This window comes from Hevea brasiliensis, chromosome 13 (genome assembly GCF_030052815.1).
Source record: "Hevea brasiliensis isolate MT/VB/25A 57/8 chromosome 13, ASM3005281v1, whole genome shotgun sequence".
In the NCBI taxonomy this organism is placed as follows: Eukaryota; Viridiplantae; Streptophyta; class Magnoliopsida; order Malpighiales; family Euphorbiaceae; genus Hevea; species Hevea brasiliensis.
In genome coordinates this window covers 81558794-81578191 of record NC_079505.1, presented here as the reverse complement: position 1 = coordinate 81578191, position 19398 = coordinate 81558794, and the positions used below count along the sequence as shown (strand labels likewise).

General features: G+C 35.5%; 2 protein-coding genes and 1 pseudogene across 2 annotated transcripts; all 3 read right to left on the bottom strand.

Annotated features, from left to right (window-relative positions):
• Positions 1-2408: 2408 nt before the first annotated feature.
• LOC110654347 (HIPL1 protein-like) lies at positions 2409-6714 on the bottom strand. Its single transcript, XM_021810299.2, has 7 exons — positions 6333-6714; positions 6040-6197; positions 4849-5646; positions 4541-4766; positions 4211-4389; positions 3263-3504; positions 2409-3082 (listed from the first exon to the last, which is right to left on the bottom strand). Exons 1-7 carry the CDS (start codon positions 6421-6423, stop codon positions 2680-2682), a joined length of 2097 nt encoding a protein of 698 aa, XP_021665991.2. The 5' UTR covers positions 6424-6714; the 3' UTR covers positions 2409-2679.
• A 1779-nt stretch (positions 6715-8493) lies between these two features.
• Positions 8494-15290, bottom strand: LOC110654346 (protein EARLY FLOWERING 5). Its single transcript, XM_021810297.2, has 9 exons — positions 14972-15290; positions 14343-14436; positions 11960-12045; positions 11465-11514; positions 11285-11354; positions 11122-11203; positions 10603-11030; positions 9800-10327; positions 8494-9186 (listed from the first exon to the last, which is right to left on the bottom strand). Exons 1-9 carry the CDS (start codon positions 15050-15052, stop codon positions 8965-8967), a joined length of 1641 nt encoding a protein of 546 aa, XP_021665989.2. The 5' UTR covers positions 15053-15290; the 3' UTR covers positions 8494-8964.
• A 1213-nt stretch (positions 15291-16503) lies between these two features.
• Positions 16504-18485, bottom strand: LOC110654306 (uncharacterized; annotated as a pseudogene).
• Between the last annotated feature and the right edge of the window lie 913 nt (positions 18486-19398).

The following is a 19398-nucleotide window of genomic DNA, read 5'->3' as shown; positions in this document are numbered from 1 at the left end:
ACATACATACATTCTATTTAGATCTGAATAGTCAACTCTTGAATGTATAATTAATTGTTAAATTATTAGCATAGTAAAAATAATAAAACATGTTAAAAGGGTAATCAAAGTTAGACACAATACCTAATCGGTGCAATTGAAACCACATTTTTAGCATCGATGCAAAAATTGCGATTTATAATCCCATTTCATTGAACACATTAGCCACTAGTGATTATTGGTTAACGTTCCTTATCATTTGAAATTGGTTCCAACTTCCAAAAATGAGCCTTCCTACCTTAGTAATCACAGTAATTTGTAATTTGAAAGACCGACACTTATTATTATTAGGGGAAATTAAAGAAAAAAATAATTTGTAATTTTACACATTTTCTAAATAAAAGGTATAAAGTTAATATTTTACAAAAATGTATATCAAAGTTATGCATTGTTAGTAAAGAGAAAAAATTACCTGAACGTTGTTAAAGTAAATTATAATTTTATTTTTGAAATTTAATAAAAATTATATATTAATTTTTATATTTTTGGACTCTTTACAATATTCTTGATGTAGGATTAAAATTGAGTTTCAGATCTTTTTAAAAATAATATTTTATTCTTTTTTCTTCAAATAACATAAAAAAAAAACTAATTACTTAAAAAAATTTGAAAAAATTATTTATAGGCATTTTCAATGTTATTGATTTTCCTAGCATCAAAAATTTCATACTTGATGCGAGGAAATTTTACAATATCATTATCGTTTTAATTTTACACAATTAATTTTTATTTTTAATTTTAAACAACATTATTATTTCACATGCTGAAAATCCGACAAGAGGAGATTAATTTGGCCTTAAAATGAAATTACAGATAAATTTACACTGAAACTTAAATTTAGATAAATTTAACATTCGCCTCAAAGTTTAGGTTTTTTAATTATTTTCACTACGTGTCTATTTCACATATTGAAATATTAATTTGGCCTTAAAATAGAAGAAATAGGCTAATATAGATAGAAACTTCAATTTAAACAATTTTAGCTCTCGCCTCAAAATTCAAGAGTGAATTTTACCTTTTTTTTTAATAAACTTATATATTTATTTTTGTCTGTATGTATATAGACGCTAAAGTGTCCATATTATTTTTTTTTATTTTGTTATTAATTATAAAGTAATATAATATAATAATAAAATTTTTAACTAATTTCTTTTAGTTCAAATATATAATATATCTAGAATATTAAAAAAATAAAATAAAATATTATTATTAAAATAATAAAATTATAAAATATGAAACTATTTTATAATAAAATTTATATTATAAATTTATAATATCATTTTAATATTGCTAATATAATAAATGATAAATTAGATAGAAAATTAGATGAGGACTGTTACGTGCTAAATATACGAGTTTTAAAAAGTATATAAAGATAAATATATAGATTTTACTAAATTATAAAGATTAAATTGTAATTTATTTTAATTTTTTTGACAGCATCTGTATAATTTTTCACTTTATTAATAGAGTTAAAATTAATAGTACTTTTTCATAACAAATTTAACATTAACATCATGCCTAATAAATATCCAAACAACAAAGTAATAAATTATAATTTTTATTTATTATCATTATTATTGTTATTACAACATGAGTTTAAAGTTGAATTTTTTCTATATATTTAAATTATAAAAATATGAAAAAAATATTTGACTTACAAAAAATAAATATTTCAATTTTAGTATTTTATCGTGCATTTCATGTTTTCAATTAAACTCGAAAAACTGCAACATACAATATTATCTAATCAGGTTTCAAATTTCATCAACAATACTAAAATTAAAAAAAAAAAAAAAAGAAAAAGAGAGGTCATATGTGTATTACAATGCCACAACAAGCATGTGTATGTGAAGGGCTAAACTCAATTTAGCCCAATTCTGCCAAATATTGGAAACCCAACTACAGGTTTTGGGCCTTATAATAGAACTCATTGACCTCGTTAGACTACACCATTCACGTACACGGTGGTGAGGTAGAGCGCCTTACCAGAATTTCCTCCCATTTTCCCGTGACTGTCTGAGAACCCAAATGGACAACGTTCCAGCAGTGGAAAAGGAAATGGTTGAGTTGCCATAAAATCAAATTTCATAAACCATTTGATAAATGGTACGTATCTGAAGCAAATTTTGAGGATATGCAAATTTTGATGCATGGAGCCTCTTAATTTGTCATGAAATCAACTTTTCATAAAACTATTTATGCAATTTCCCATAAGATAATTCTTATGAAGATAAAGCAACTTTTCAGGATTCCCTCTCATCTGATTGAGAACATGATTAATGACTCAATCAGGATAATCTAAGACAGCTACAACCTTCAGCTTTCAATTGAATTGCCATATGAGCCAAAAAAAGTACAACTGGGAGTGACAAAACCTATTCCATTGGTCTGGAATTGAAGATAAAGGAAATACAGGCATCTCTTTGGTAGTTCCGGAAAACCACAATTCAAGAAACAGAAATGAAACTAATGAGCTTTTTAACTTAGTGTTACTGTACTCATCAGGATTGTGAGATCTCAAGTTGAATCAAGCCGATTATAGGAAAAAAAAAAAAATAGAAAACGGAATTGAGAAAAGTCTAGTGTACAACAATACTGGAAGAAGACCTTTATGCTACATACATCTGCTGTGATATGCTAGATAACACTAAACAAAAGCGGCAACAAAGAGGAGAGTAAGACCACAATCCTGCTGTATCGGCATTGCGACTGACCTGCATTCGAAGGGGGTGAGGTCGTAGGACCTGGGCTTGCAACATTTGTGACATTTTCCTTTGAGCAGGTGTAACTGCAGCGACTTGGTCTAACTACTCTATAAACACCACTGCTGGTTAGGACAAAAATATCCTTGCGTTTGTCCTCCCCAAATGAGAAAATGTAACCCAAAGATGGAAAGTTACTTCCTGGTACAGATATGCACTGTATGGGAGAGTCCTTTGCACAACTGAAGGGAATTTTGCTGGTGGTGAAGTTACCACTATCTTCTGGGGTTTCAGTGCCTGCCCATACAGCACCAGCGTACAAATCTGCATACAAGTACCTGAATGTACAGAACAAATTAGCAAGTCCCTACAAAGTCTTTGCCTCTCATAACTTAGAGCATATTGATTTTTGAAAGTCTGCTTGAGAACATGATTGCTTTTAAGGGCCACTTAACTCATCATTATCAATTATTACGGCTCTGTAGAACATTTTAGCGAAATGTACGTAGATGACATACCTCCCATACATGCATGGATCAGTCTTGGAGCGACAGAAGTAACCCCCAGTAATTGATGCTGACCCTTCATTCTTGTTTACTTCAGAGTGGTTGTATCCCATAACTGGGAAAATTGGGCTTATGGAGTTTGGAGAAGTATTTCCACCAGGTGATGATGGAGGATTATAAAGATAGGGGCCCTCATAAACACGCCAGCCATAGTTTCCCCCCTTTGTTATGATATCCACCTCTTCGTACAAGTCCTGCAGGCCAAAAATAAATAAAGGAATTGGATTATCCACCTCAGGCACCTCAAGTTTGCATGACTTGAATAGAGTAATACAAAAGACACAAGCATAATGCATTGTCATTTTGAAAGGTCCTTGTTTCAAACAGTTCTATTTCTCTAAATAATTCCTATGTGCTAATGGAACATCTAAGCATAAAACAACTAACAAACTTATGAAATAAGTGTAGACCCTTTGGACCAATGTGAGCTGGTTGATTAGAATATCTTCTGCTGACAATAGAAATGGTATTTTTTGTGGAAATGGGCCATGGGTGAGATAGTTTGTGAGGAAGTGTAACAAAGATTTAGCAAAATCAAGAAAACATTTTGACTTGCAGTTCCAAAAAGTATTGATAATTTTACATTATATTCGAAAAATAGCCCTCAAGAATTACTAAATATTATTTGAAAAGTCTCGCTCCTCCAAGGAAAAGGAAGCAAGACATTAAGCAAAGAGACAAGCAGAGTTTTAGCTAATTAGCTCTAGTTGGATCTATCCATCATTCCCTGACACTCCTACTTCGTCTATTTTTGCTAGAATGGCCAATGATAATCATATAGAATAAAGCTGACCTATACAGGTCCACCAACATTCACCTAAACATCCTAAAGGAGAAAACTGAATTACAAATTGCACCAACTAATTGCCAAGATCGTGGGAAGGAAAAGACAGCACAAACCTGCCCAACATCTGCACACATAAAGTAGGATGGCCTTTCTGAATCAAAGCTGCAGCGCCAAGGATTTCTTAAGCCTAATGCCCATATTTCTGGCAGCAATTCACTGTCTTCACTAAATGGATTGTCTTTAGGTATAGAGTAGTTTCCCCATAGACCAAGGTTATTAATTTCTTTAGCACCTGCAAAAGTGGCAATTATGAGCCATGCAACAAGGCCTCTCAACTCACTGGTTTGCTACAGGTTGAGGAAGAGAAAACAGAAGCTGCAATGCAGCAATTGTTCACACAAACCAACAAAAAACTAATCAACACAATTCTATGGGGAACTCACTTGGCATGTTATCAACATCCAATCGCATGATCTTTCCAAGCAATGATTTCTTGTTTTGCGAAAAATTGTAAGGATCCCCTGCATTATCTGGTCCACCCCCATCTCCCATCATGAAGTATAAATACCCATCTTTAGGTCCAAAAAGAATTTGTCCTCCATGATGCGATGTGAATGGAAGGCCCATTGTAAGTATCCTTCTAACTTCCAATGGTTTGGCAGTTGTTGCCTGGAAAAAAAAGTTCAGAAGTCAGTTGGAGTTATTGAATTAAAATAACATCACAAAATTCTATTTGTACAGAGATTTGTACCAAGGAAGCCTCAACTGCTGTACCATTTGCAGTATACTCTGCAATAACGCTTTGGTATTGGCATGGTTGTGCACCATTGTCAGAAGCTAGCTTTGAAGGATCACAATTCACATCTGAATTACATGAACATCTTCCAACACATCCTGGCCACCTGACCTTGTCACAATTAAATGAAGCAAAGAACCGGCCATTTTGTGCAAAGTTTGGATGAAATGCCATACCCATCATCCCAAATTCACTGCTAAAATAAACCTCATCTGTTAGATCAATAAAAGGACTGGAGTCGTCAATTTCGAGCGTTCCTCCAGATCCCTCTTCAGGAATAGTTGCCAACCAAATCTTACCTGGTTGGCTGGAGAAGAATGCACGGTTAGAGCCATCAGGATGAGCAACCATATTGAGGTAAGATCCATTTCCAATTTTCTCAAGGCACAAACCAGCTGGAGGACTAGGTGATCCAGTCTTATTGAGTGTAACAGGTTCACCATCGAAACATACTGATCCATCAGTAGATGCTCCACCAAATGCTTTGCAAAAATCGGTTTTTGATTGCCAGAGATCAGTCAATTTGGTGATACTGGAATTGACAAGTAATCCAGCTTGGCCTTGTAGTGAAGGGGCAAAAGGTGAATTTGATATAGATACATTTTCACATGCATCCCATACTTTAGAGCAGAAGTCATTCACTGGTTGACTAAACTGAGATGAATTTCTTGATATAGTGGAATTACAGAGAACAGGAACTGGCCGGGGTACAGAATTGATTGTAAACAACTCTGCTGAAAAGGGATCACATCTCTGTAAACCGTGATAACAAAGATATCAAAAGAGTGAGAAAATTCGATCAAAATGATGTAGTTGTTGAGAGATGGTTGATACGTTCAAAATATCATTAATCATTGATAATGATTAATCTCTGAATTCATGAAAAGTACACAGAATCTGTAATTGAAATATATACTAGAACAGGTCTTGACCCTTAGATTTTGCCATATCACTTGAAATACTGTTGCAGACACTAAATGCAAAAAAAAAAAAAAAAAGGATAACTTATTAAGAACCTACAGCAGCTCATCGACTTTCACAACACTTATACTGTTGTCATCAAGCAATCAACCTGAATTAAATTTGAAAATTGAATATGTGTTGGATATGATTTTTACATGACAAAAGAGGAAAACAAAGTCTTACAGCGCAAAGTATAGATTTCAAGAGAGACGCACAGCCAGGATTGGAGATGTTCATTGCCAGAAATTGCTTCTGCAATTGCATATCTCCAGTGGAATTGCAGCATGTGCTCCCATTGTAGGGACAAAAACTCAGAGTGGTGTTCAAGGTAACAGGTGCTCCTAATCAACAAATTCAGAAGGAGAAAGAAAATTAATTTCTAGTACATAATCGCACATAACCACTAAATTTTGTAAGTAAAAAACAAATCAAAACTCAAATAATAACAATATTGGCGCTATAGGTTTAAAACCTACTTGAATCAGTGCATAACGGATGAGAAAAGGAAGGATCAGGAAGTGAGAGTAAGTTAAAGAACAGGAAAGCAATGGCAAGAAGTGCTTCCATGACACCAAACAGGCAAAACAATGATGATGCTCCGCTACAAGGGCTCCTTTTTGACTATGCCAGAATCATCTTAAGCAGCAAAACTGTTGGCTTGAAATGGGGTTAGAAAATGACTGCCATTATTCAGAGGAGAAAACCTTTCTTGGTTTGAGCATTCTTCTCTCTACCAACTGCTCTATTTTTTACTACCTCCAATCTCTCTCTCCTGGTGGCCCATTTGTAAGCTCTATCTATATATCACTCTCTTAAAGTCAGCTTCCAGAAGGGAAATGCATTTAAAATATCTTTCCTTCTCTGTATGCATATCAATATTTTATTGAAGTTGCACAATGATTTTCCAATTCTCTCTCTCAAAATCCTTTCTCTCTATCACAAGCTTTTGAATTTTTATTTTTATTTTTATTTTAAATTTCAGCTTCAAGAATTGAAAAGTTCCAGTAACTTTTGATCAAGAAATGAGTAATTAATTCGGCAACTTTGCATAGTTAATATGAGGTAGTTGAGAAGGAATCCACTTGCTTTGCCCCCAGTAACAAGTTGGATGGATCTTGGTTGATATTCAATGTGTTTTGTGCACAAATTGGCAAATTGTCCATGCCGGATCAGTGCTTTAAAACCCAAACCCCGCAAGACAAGCCAAAAAACACTGCCATATTCACATTCAAGAATGAAAAGAATCCCATTTGACTTTACCATTTAAAGAAAAAAAGAAAGCATTCAAAAGCAATAATGACATCAAAATGAGAAGAAACAGACAAAGATATGAGGGGCGAAATAAAAGCTGCAAATCTAAAATATAGAGAGCTTTCTCTAATTTCCAAATAAACAAATGGGATCAATCGCATGTTCACATCATCTTCTGTGAAATAATTTAATTAAAAATGGTTCAAGGGTAGATGGAACTGTAACATTATTTTAGCCAAAAGGGTACATGTAACTGTTTTTAGATCTTAGACCAAGGGGACAGGAGCTGCCCAGAGGAGCTTCCTGGCCTGATTTGTTCTTGAAATTGCTTTCTTGTGGCAAATGAAGGTTGTAAATTTTGTTCAAAAATAAAATAATAATTTTTTTTTATATTTCGTTTATTTTTATAATCAAAATTATTTAATTTAATAAATTATTTTTATTTAAAAATTGGGAAGAAGACAAAATAATTAGAAGCATCACCAAGATTTTAATTTTTTTTATGTTAAGGAGGAGAACTATTTTCAATTATATAGGTTGTTTAATTAAATAATAATAAATATAATAATAATAATAATAAACTGAATCAAATTCCCATATGCAAGAACGTGCTTGCATGAATGTACCTTCCATCAATAAATTTAAAATGGAAACAATTAATTTGAAAATTGATCTATTCACCAATTCCATTCGATAAAAAAAAACAGTAAAAATAAATTTAAAAACTAAAACTGAACTTAATAAGTCATTGTGTTCATGTAGCTGGTCCAATTTAGTTTCCAATAAACTATCTAATACAACACAAGGAGATAAAGATAGTGTAGCAATGTGATATAGCTGATTTTTTTCTTGAAGAACAGGCTTAAAAAGTAAAAATTCAACATATGAAGATGAGAAGCAAATTGATTGTTGCGCATCTCCTCTACAGTTTCCCAGATATGGGGGAAGAAGAATGGGGTCTTGGCGCGACAGAAGTTGCTCTAGTTTCCTTGGAACATTTATAATTGCAGGGGCTTGGTCTTGCTTTAGTTTCCTTGTCATCTTCAGCTAATCAGAACTCATATCCTAGAACAGGCAGAGGATTTCCTTCCAGAAAGCTACATTGAATTGGGGAGCCATGAGCACATCTGCATGAAATCTCGGCAGTGGTGAAGTTTCCACTGTTTTCTGGGCTTTCAGTGTCTGCCCATGCAGGACCATAAAGAGATACCTGGGATTTCAGTCAAAGTATCACGGTTAATTTAATATATTCCATGCAAACAAAACTATCATTCATGTACCATCAACGAAAAGTACAAATTTTAACAACTGCAAGACTTCAGTGTAATTAAATTTCAAATTTTGAAAACAAATTGTTAATTCTAACACAATAAATATTTAAGTGCATTTTAAACAAATTTCAGAGAATCTTTTTATAATTAACCCCAAAAATAAAATGAGAAGATTGAACGGTTACAAGTTTGTCTCTGAACAGGGCAACATATACAACCCAGACAAGCTACAAATCAGAGAGTACCCATAAATTAAGTTGGAAGTCGTGAAAAAATAAAAAGAGAAAGGCAACCAAATATTGAATTTCAATGAAGTACAGTTACGCCCCTTGTTCCAGTTAATATATCTACCGTCCACTTAGAAAAATTGCCCCCAATTACCCCCACCTTATATATGGAGGTGCTCTACCAAGGGAAAAATGGACCAATGATACAATGTAGGTTCCTAAACTCAACCGAAAGAGGTCGAACCAAGGGCACTGGCAACAACAAATTTTTCTGCTCAAGCTACTGTACCAGCAAATTAACCTGCACGCTACAAGGCCTCGGTTCCTTTTTCTCTGTCCTCTAGCCTGCAATGCTGAGATCAAGTATCAAGTGCACCAAGTGCTTTCATGTCCTCCAAAAACGCCATATATGAGTCATCAATACTCTGAGTCTTTGGAGCTGGTGGCAATTTAGTGGACTCTGGCTTCATGATGGTAGGAGCAGCCGGTCTGATGACTGCTGCTGATGCAGTTGACACTGTTGGCTTGGGTTTGGATTTTGGAACAGCAGTCTCTCTTCTTACGCGAACTGAAGCAGGAACCTGAAAACAGACTAAAAATTAGGGCTCAGAGTGTGGGAATACTAGCCAATCCTTGTTGGGTGCTACATTATCATACAAGCAAGGTTGTTAAATCATGTGTGCACAATTTTATAACAATGCTAACAGAATTTAAACATTCCATGCTCCATATGATAATCCAATTTTCTTTGCTCTCATCTCCCCTACAGTTCCTTCAGATGAGGCTTCATGCAATGGTAATTTTCTTCTGTTCATATGTAAATTGATAAGTTCCAAAAATGACTTCTGGGAATTGTGTTCAGCGATCTATTTTCTGATTATGAACAGAAAATGGGATCAACATCTGCAAATCATAATGCATTCCGAATGTCTTCCATGTTTCCAAATGTCTTGAAACTTTTCTACTGAAAACCTTCAGGCAGTTTGCCTCAAGGTTAAACACATTAGAAATTGTCTAATGAGCAATAGTACTACTTTTTCTTAATGCAATATCCCCAGTAAGAGAAGTGCTTTACCTTTCCATTTTATATGTACACTTTCCATTTTATATGTATACTATACATATAAATGTTTAAAGAGAGAAGAGTTTTTACATAAGTTGGCTTCTGATAACTAATTAGAGAAATGAACATACCATAGCTGTAAGTTCTGGAGTGTGCTGTGCTAATGGCCTCTTAACTACAGTAGATGCAGCAGATTTGACATAAGATGGCTTCTGAGGAATGGGTGGCCTTATTGCAGGATCTTCTTGTAAGGTAGGAGGAGGACCAGGTGGAAGTGGTGGTCTCATCATTGGAGGAGGTCCAGGGGGAGGACCATATGGTGGTCTTGGCATTAGTGGAACCATCACTCCTGGAGGAGCCACTTGGCCAGGAAGTCCGGTAGCAGCCCCTGGTGCCCGCATACCTGGTGGAGGTGGGGGTCCAGGCAAATGTGATATTCCTGGGGGCAATACATCAGGCTGTAATGTGGGAATCACAGTTGGCCCAGCCACAGGAGGTGGTTGCCGTGGAGGAGGTGGTGGGGGAACCATTTTAAGGTTATCCTTAGTTGCTGTTGGATTATCACCATCAGCTTCAGATGAGGTGCCTTCAGACTGATTGATGGCTGACTTCAGCAGCATACTAGGAGGAGGAGGTGGTGGGGGGAGTACGGTAGGCACCTGAATAGAGAAATGAAGATGTTACCTTTATACCCAAAAGTCCAGAAAAGGTTTACCCCCAAAAAAAAAAAAAGTTCAGTTAAGGTGTCAAGCCTAATGCCTGTTACCAATTCTTTGAGTTTGTAAACAACAGCTAAACGCCTTTGGATTTTGAACTATGGACCAAGAATATACTCCTTTTTTTTTTTTTTTTGATAATCTGGTGTAATGTCTTCATCAAATTTAGGTTGTCTTTATGACAAAGCAGTTGCAGAGGATGTGCAATATAAACTCACATGAATTGTTTCTTTGGATGATGGTTCATCTGACAAGGTAGATAAATTTCTTTCCCTTTCAATTTCATTAGTGCCAGGTGGAGGTGGCTGAGCAGACTGTTGGAGGGGAGAAGGCGGTGGTAGGAAGGTGTGACTTGAAACTTGATCTTTTGGTGGGGGGCCTGGTGGAGGTGGAGGTGGAGGCGGAGGCAGTGACATGCCCAACCCTGGTGCAGGAGGCTTTGGTGGCATGGGAGGAGGTGGAGGTAGAGGCAAAGAAGCAGGTATAACAGAGTTATCACCAGAGGCCACGTTAGTGCTCTCTGGCAAAGGCGGAGGTGGGGGAGGTGGCGGGGGAAGCACTGCTAAGGTACCATCATCCGACTCTGTATTTGAGGACGATGCGGCAGTGCTTGATGAAGCAGCAGCAGATAAGGGAATCCGAGGCCCTGCATGTCAAAATCAAAGCAAAGTTAACACACACCCAAAGCACATAAATCAACAACACATTCAGCTGAAAAATGAGACAGAAAAAAGAACCTATGGATGACTTATACATAGGAGGCTTTCCCGGTGGTGGGGCCCCAGTAGGATTCAGTGTAGGATGATAGTAGACGGAGTCCTGCAACCAAAATCTTGGTAAATGTAAGATCGCAAGAGAATAAAATAGGAATAAATTATTATTAAAGTCAGTCAGACATACTTCAGGTTTAGGGTGCTTGACTCTTTCTTCTTCTTCTGCAGATGTTCTCCTCTGAGGTGGCCCCAAATGACTGCAATAGAATAAAGAATTCAGTTTGTTAATAAAAAACAAAAGATGTTAAAGAATAAATGGCTAGCTGGCATTGACAGAAAGGAAAGGAGAAAAGAGCGGACAATTTACCTGAACATGACTGGTGTCTCACCCTTCTCCTTCATCTTCTCTTCATACTCCTGTTTGAGATATTAAAGAAAACTGGTTATTATGTTTGTACAACCAAATTTCCTCTTCCTATTCCCAATCTACATTTTTCTCCCTAATTCTATATGCAATCATAGACCTAATAGTTATAGAACCATTACTAATTCTTAAAATTACAGAACCATTAGAATTTCTTCAGAAATGTTATATGAATGTTATTGCTTCTGACATTTCAAGTACACAATGTTGATAGAGTTATTTGCTGGTCTATGAGCACGTACGGACGTACCCTATTGATGCACACTATTAATCCAATAAAAACCATCCACCATTCATCAACTGCATGCTGTTTCGTTTCTGCTATAATTAAATGTTTGTCTTGATCCAGATATCTGACCACCCATGTAATTTTCTTTTAAATGGAGTTGGACTTGGAAATGAAAGGAGCAGCAGAAAACATAGCATCATAACTATTACCTTTCTCTTTTTCAAAACAAGGTTAAGTGTATCCTCAAGTTGACGCTTCTTGTGTTTTCTTGCTTTATCCAAAGCACCATCAGCCTCTGCACCAATTATGAAGACACAGAGGAAAGTTTGAATGGAAAAGGGCTAGCATAGCAAATTTCATCTCCATGTCACATGCAACAAAAGTATCGTCCAGATGAGCACAACTATCAACAGCTAGGAAATACAAGAAGAGAAGTCATTGAAAACCATGGGATAAATATCAAAGTAAAATTAATGCAGCATGAAAAAGTGCCTGATTTTTTTTCATTTCTCTTATTGAAGGACATTTACTAAAACTATAAGCTTCAATGATTACAGGATAACCGAAAAGTTGTCATTTTTATAAACAAGGAAGCCCATAAGCAACAACTATTTTAAATTCTATAAACATACCCCCGCCCAACCGTCAATTTATGCATGCACAGGTACAGGCACCATAGAAAGAGTAAATCAATCATAACTTGCTTCCTCAGTTCCTTTAATAAATTAGAATATCCAATGTTTGGTTGCATCTCAAGATCTATTGGCAATTATTAGGTTTGAATTTGCTAGAGATCTACAATCTTACATGGACTTTAAAATTTCAATTTTCACACACTGAAAGTTCTCACAATAAAAATAAATCCGGTACCTCGTAGTAAAGAAAGCTTCATAGTTGGGTTAATGTTTATGAGAACTAGCACTAAATTATGATGTGTTAGACACAATAACAGGAAGAAGTCACTTGGCATGAAAACACAATTGCCACATGTTTTGTGGAATATTAATATATAGTACTTTTATAGAGTGAATTTTATTAATTTATATAAATATTTCGTCTTTTAATTAATTTTAATTTCATTTTATAGTTTTATTTAGCTAAAAGTTAACTAATATCACTTTAATTATATTTTTTTTTTAGGAAAAAGAACTATAAAAAATGGTGAAGAATTGGAAAAGAATTATTAGAGCAGAAGATCTCATGGCTGGCTATGAAATCCGCATAGTTAGCTGTGGAATTGAAAAACAAGCATCGCCAACTGTGAGATTGTTCCCAACTCGCATGGTTGGCCATGAGATGCTCTTTGAGGGCATTTTCTCATCCAATGATTTTGTGACACTTCAACAAGAGAAAGGAAGAGTCAAAATTAAGGGTAGTTGGAAATTTTCAGAAAAGGGGAAGGCAAGAGACATTTTTCTCTTGGGAAGAACTATCCAGACACTCTAGTTTTTCTATCTTGGAGCTAGAGAAAGGTTTTTGGAAGAGGAGTTTGAGGAGATTGGAGCAAGAATTTTCTTCAAGTCTTCAAGCTTCTTAGAGTTCTTTCTTCTCTTTTCTTTCCATTAGCTTTTGTTTAGAGATTAAATTTTTATTGCTATGTTTAGATACAATTTTGTTAAGGTTATTTTGAGTTGACATTATGAGTGGCTAGATACTTTAGTTAGGGATTTGATATAGCTTGATATGATTTAATTTCTAGATTTTGTTCTAATTTTCTCTACTTTGCTAATATTTGTTATTTTTAAGTTTAATGCTATTGAGTATCTTGGCCGAATACTTGAATGATTTTAGATTTCTAATCTATGGTTGAAAAACATGATTAAAAGTTAGATTTAATAACAACTATAATAGATTTTAATTAAAAGTGGAAACTAAGATTGGGTCTATGGATTTTGTTGAAATAGTCTTTTTCTTAATGCTGTAATTAATTAACTCTTTATTGAGAAATATGGGTTAATTCATTAATTAGAAGGTTTAATGATACTCGGAATGAATTATTAAATGCTTTTGATTATTTACCCTTGCAAGAATAGTTAAAATTGATTATAAAATAAAACTGATTGAGATTAATTATTGGGTAAAGTGAAATCAAAATCCTTAGCCACTTTTATTTGATTTTAAACCCAAATTTTTTATTTTTTTTATTAGTTAATTTTTAATTTTAGTTAATTTCATTTTTAATTAAATTTTAATTTCTTGAATTTAATTCAATTTGATAGTCTAAATATTAGTAAAATTACCACAGATTTTAGTAATTAAAGACAACCCCTATAGAAACAATATTTTACTCACTCTTTATTTCTTATGCGATTCCATATACCGTGGGCACGTATCAAATGTACAAGTAGATCAGAAAAGTCATTGTTTTGAGGGAATTGAACATCCATGATTGAAGAAGGGTATTCTATCTATGCTTGGATCTCTACTTCCATAAGTTAGGGATCCAAATCAACTACTAATAACTTCCGATCATTCCACTATGATCATGTGCATTGAAATATGATACTTTTTATTCACAATTTTGAGCAAGATACCTTCAGTGTAAGAGAGAGAGACAGAGAGAAGAAGAAATAATCAAGTAGACTGACTTACTCATCATTTCCAACTTCTCTATTTGCTCCCTAAGCGCCTCAGGATCCTTCTTCAAGATGCCCACCTCCCTCACCTTCTTTCTTTCTTTTTTATTCTGTTAAATCGAATACACAAGGTTAGAAGTTTGATAATTTGTCGACTAATGGATAAGATTTTCATTGCTCCAGAAAGGCACCAAAACACATAGGAATACATGTGTGACGAAACACAGATGCAATAACTAAAATACAATGAAAAAAACACCACGATCTGAGAGTACAAGTAAATGTTCAACTACACCCATTCTGGTGCTAATAAAGTTATGAATAAAATTGGCCACAGTGAGAAGTCTTTCCTCGCTTTCCCTTAAGTTTCAGGAAACAAACTTAAATTTGAAAATAAGTGATTTCACGAAATTAAAAACCTCCCAATTTTCAAATTTTACAGAGCTTGATTGAAGCAAATTTTCTTTCATTACTTGCAAAACCAAAATCAAAATATTCAAATTTCTTCGCTATTGCTACTTTTCCCCCTTTGTCCTCAGCAACTCCGCACCCAAAATCCAATTACAGAAAAACTATTCGATGATTAACCAAACCACCCTCCTTCCAAAATTTAAAAAAAAAAATTGGAGAAATAAAAATAATTACCCGTTTTAATTCTTTCTTGCGAAGCTCCTTACGATAGGCGTCAGTGGGGTTCATAACTTTGCCTCCTTTCGTCGTCTTCATCTTGCAAATAGAAAAATTGAGGAACTTTGGCCTTACGTATCTATCAACGTCTCCTAAAAAAAAAATTATTTTTTTTCTAAATTAGCAACAATAATGATTGATATACTTGTTCGTTGTGATTGTTCAATGTGGAAATTTAATTAGAAATCAAAGACAGGAAGAGCTTGCAGAAACCCTTCTTCGCTTCCTTTTCTATGGTTAATCTGATGCAGCTTAATATCTAAAAGGAGCAAATTTACCTATTACTCCCTAATTTCTCAGTAAATCCTAATTTTGATGGGGATCCATTTGGGCCGATGCTAATAAGCCCATTTTGTAACGTTGCAGGCCGAAGCCATCAGGCCCAATTGATTGCTTTCTATGGTAGTTGTTGTAACGGTAATCTTCTCGGTATAATCCGAATATAAATCCTTTTTTCCGGAAGAGCAGGAGCCCCCAAAAATTGTAGCCAGTGCAATGACCAGAAGAGATAACATGAAACAATGGGTTCCAGTGCATGTGTTCCCTTCCCCTGATGCTTCCTTGTCACATATATATGCCCAACCACTCTCAAAGAGAATATGTAGGATCCAAGTATTGAATGTGTTTGGCCATAATCCGTAATTCCATATGCCCTTACCCAAATATCTCAGAAGAAATTGTGGGCATCAGTGACCACTGAGACCCATAACAAACAGCCTCCAGAACCTAACCAGGAAAACCAGAAGCAATCACCAGATGACCAATGGTCATACCGGCAAGAGTGATGACCATGAACAATGGCCTTGCCCACCCTTTAGCGGGTAAGAAATAATCAGATGTAAATCCAGCTCTAAACCAGCCAAGAAAGTTCCAATGGCTCCACAAAGAAACCAAGGTACTAGTTTCAATGCTTGCATAACCAAAAGATCTTCCTACTTGGCTTATATTACTGTGACAAGTCCTGAGCCCATACCACAAGCCATGGCTAACAAAATCCAGAAATCCATTGTACATGCAGCTTGCAAGAATCTGCAACATTTGGACAAATTTCAAAACGTCTCCTAAATTAATTAAGTAGCCTAAAGTGACCTTCCTGGCCTTTGGCCATGCGAAAAGGTTCCAAACTCAAGTCCTGAATTTTTTGTTTTAATCCCTTTCCTGATCACAGCATTTTTTTTGTTACCATCTTATGGCGTAAGATCCATTTTTACTATCTTAATCTGATTAAAGAAGTGAATTTAGATGAAGAGCAAGAGAATATTCATTTGTAATACTATTTTTTGTAATTTAAAAAAAAATTATGCAATTTCACAAATTAATTGTAGGTAAAGATAAGAATTCTACTTCTTTATTAATTATTATGCAACTCTGTTAAAAAGCCCTGCAAGATTCTCTTGACGTTGTGGCAAGAAGATGTTAAACAGATGCTCTCATTCATTTGCAAATATTATAATCAAGCACATGCCTACCCAACAAGCTCCAAATACTAATCAAGATCTCTGTAACCTACTGAGCACAACTACTTTATAAAAACTCTTTGTTCACAAGAACAGTGCAATAGCAACAAGAAATCCAAAGAGAGTGGTAGATGCCATTATCAAGAAAGATAGCATGAAGCAGTGAGTGCCGCTGCATAAGTTCCTTTCACCTGATGCTTCTTCGTCATAAATGTATCCCACCACTCTAACAGAGAACATATAGGTTCCGATAGGACTTGCTATGGCAATAGAGTTGAAAATTGTCCCCATATGTCTGATACGAAATATCTCAGAAGTGATGGTGGGCATTAGTGACCATACAGAGCCATTACAAACGCCCACTAAGAAAGTGGCCACGCACAAATTTCCTGAGAAACCAGAAGCTATCATTGTGTGGCCACCCGTTATAATTGCTAGAATAATGGCCATCAAAAATGGCCTAGCCCATTTTCTTGAATACAAGAAAAAGTCTGATAAAAACCCAGCTCCAAAACGAGCCAGAGAATTCCACATGCTCCATAGAGAAACCAAAGTATTAATCTCAGTGGCTTTGTAATTAAGTGATTCTCCTACTTGTCTGACATTATTTATTGTGGCGAGCCCTGAACCTCTTCCACATGCTATGCAAACAACCAGCAACCAGAAGTTTAAGGTCCTCATGGCTTGGAAGAGATTCATGTGTTCTCCAATTTGAGAGGATAAGGAATCCACTTGACCTGCTTCTTTGTCCATTGATGGAGTCACTTCGATTGAACAGGGTTGGGGAAATCTCTCTGAGTCCTTCCTCAGGGCTTTGATTGCAATAGCAAGTGGTGAGGCAAGGAGAAATAGAAGAATAGCAAGGTAGCAATGCGTGCCCATAATGGGAACTTGAAAATATTCTCCAGAATTATTGTGACTAAGAGATAGAATGCAATGATCATGGCAACCACAGAGAACTGTTTCTTGTCTTCACCTGCGTTATTTTCATAACTTCTCACCAAACACATGAGCAAGAGAGAAACTGGAGTTGGTGACAACGCAATAATGAGAAAGAAGGTACTGGGCTTGCCTTGGCATATCGTGTTATAAACTTGAATCAATATGGCCGCACTTAGACCTTGAAAGCCCTGGCAAAATGGAACATAAGAAGGAAAACCTGAATAGCTAGTAGGTAGAACCAAAAGAAACTCCTATTATTAAAAAGAAAATCAATTCAAGGAAAGTTTCAGAAAGAGTTCTCCACCCCTATCTGGAAGCATTACATAAGGCAGTGAAGTGGCAAAGAAAGATCTCATTCCCTAAAGCTCTTCCAAATCAAGGTCCAAATAATTTTACTGGTGCATCTTTTTTTCTTTGTATGAAAATAATTTTAATCCATCTCTGCAAATAAGAGGATCCAAATTCCTTATTGTTATCTTGAGGATTTACCTTCATAATACCCACAACAGTGCCTATATACTTGGGAAAGCTCTGAACGCCAATAACAACATTAGCAGTATCAAAAAATGGCTGAGCATGAGCTGCTGCTAACATGTACAAGCACATCAACAGCAAGGGCAGCCGGGAGAGAAAACCCACGACTGAGGCCCACATAAGGAAGTACCCAGTGAAACACTGAATTGCTCCAACCATGTGCACCACCCACGGTCCACCAAAGCCAGCACCATCTCTCGTAACGGCTGTGTAGAGGAGCCCAGAAAGGATGCCACCATTGTCTCCTATGTCCTTAAACACCGATACCATGTCAAGCTCCGATTGATTGTAGCCTTCGCTGGATTTCAGGACTGAAGAGTAGATGCTGAAGGTCAGGGTAGCACCTGTGCTGCACTGAATCAGTATGCTTGCAACTGTGGCAATCCATTTGCTTCGAAGCCTGTCCATGCATGTCCCTCATGTCTTTCTACGTGTTTAGGCTTCGTCCTAGCCATATGTTTAATTTGAATATGCATATATAGTAAAGATTTTGGTTATGGCCAATAAAAGTTGGATAGTCTTTGTTTACTTCAGAATTAATACCCAAGGAAATTATTTTTGCTATAGAAGGTGCGCCTTCTCATAGCTGCTAGGAATTAAATTGGTTTTGCCTACTCATAATTGGATAGCTTAACTAAATGAATTATGAAATTTTTATTTAATACAGTTATTATAAATACAACAATTTTATTATATTATTAATTATAATAGAATTCACGTAAATCCATACATCAATTTTATTACATAATTTTTCCTCAACCATGCTGGAAGATGGACAACTTGACTTTGCATGTGGCTTGGAAATACTAAGAAAATGTCTGGCTATATTTGTCTTTTAGTCAAAAGGAATGCTGGGTCCCACCATATTTATCTCCTTCATTAGTAATACGAATAGCTAAAAGTGGATTGTTTAACTAATGGGGAAGTGGCAGCAATTATTCTCATCTAAGCAATTATTCTCTTTTAATTGCCAACAATAGCCCACTATGCTTTGTCTTAGTAAAATTCCTGCAGCAAATTGTAGTGAAAGATTCTTCTGGGTAGGAGAACTGACAATGGGGGGCTATCCATTCTCACCAAAACACGGCACCGTTTATGTAGCAACTTGCGACATTTGTTTGATTTATCAACATATGGTAACATCAAGAAATTGTTGCAAGAACAGGAAAAGAAGAAGAAAGGAAGAAGATAATCCTATCAGTGGTTGAATGCTTGGCAGACTATGTCTCAATCCAGCAAATTATTCCTTGGCTACAAGGCTACAGAGCTCCTTCTACCTTTCCTTCATTTCATGCTTTAACCAATTTTGTTCTACTAACTATTTCCCATCAGCAATATCAATCCAAAACCCCCTTTTCCCATGAGAATTTATTCTGTAATTCTGATCGTCGATTATGATAGACATATTAAGATTAATTATTCCATGCAATTATTGTATACTAACAAAAGGAG

Bases quoted from the DNA above. Each gene is read 5' to 3' on its own strand.
- LOC110654346 (XM_021810297.2), bottom strand. From the start codon at position 15,052: ATGAAGACGACGAAAGGAGGCAAAGTTATGAACCCCACTGACGCCTAT. The intron at 12,046-14,342 runs GTAAGTCAGTCT...TAATTGGTGCAG, and splicing joins AGAGAAGTTGGAAATGATGA to AGGCTGATGGTGCTTTGGAT. The intron at 11,031-11,121 runs GTTCTTTTTTCT...TTTGACATGCAG, and splicing joins TATGTATAAGTCATCCATAG to GGCCTCGGATTCCCTTATCT.
- LOC110654347 (XM_021810299.2), bottom strand. From the start codon at position 6,423: ATGGAAGCACTTCTTGCCATTGCTTTCCTGTTCTTTAACTTACTCTCA. The intron at 4,767-4,848 runs GTACAAATCTCT...TTTTTTTTCCAG, and splicing joins CAGCAGTTGAGGCTTCCTTG to GCAACAACTGCCAAACCATT. The intron at 3,083-3,262 runs GTATGTCATCTA...CTGTACATTCAG, and splicing joins GATCCATGCATGTATGGGAG to GTACTTGTATGCAGATTTGT.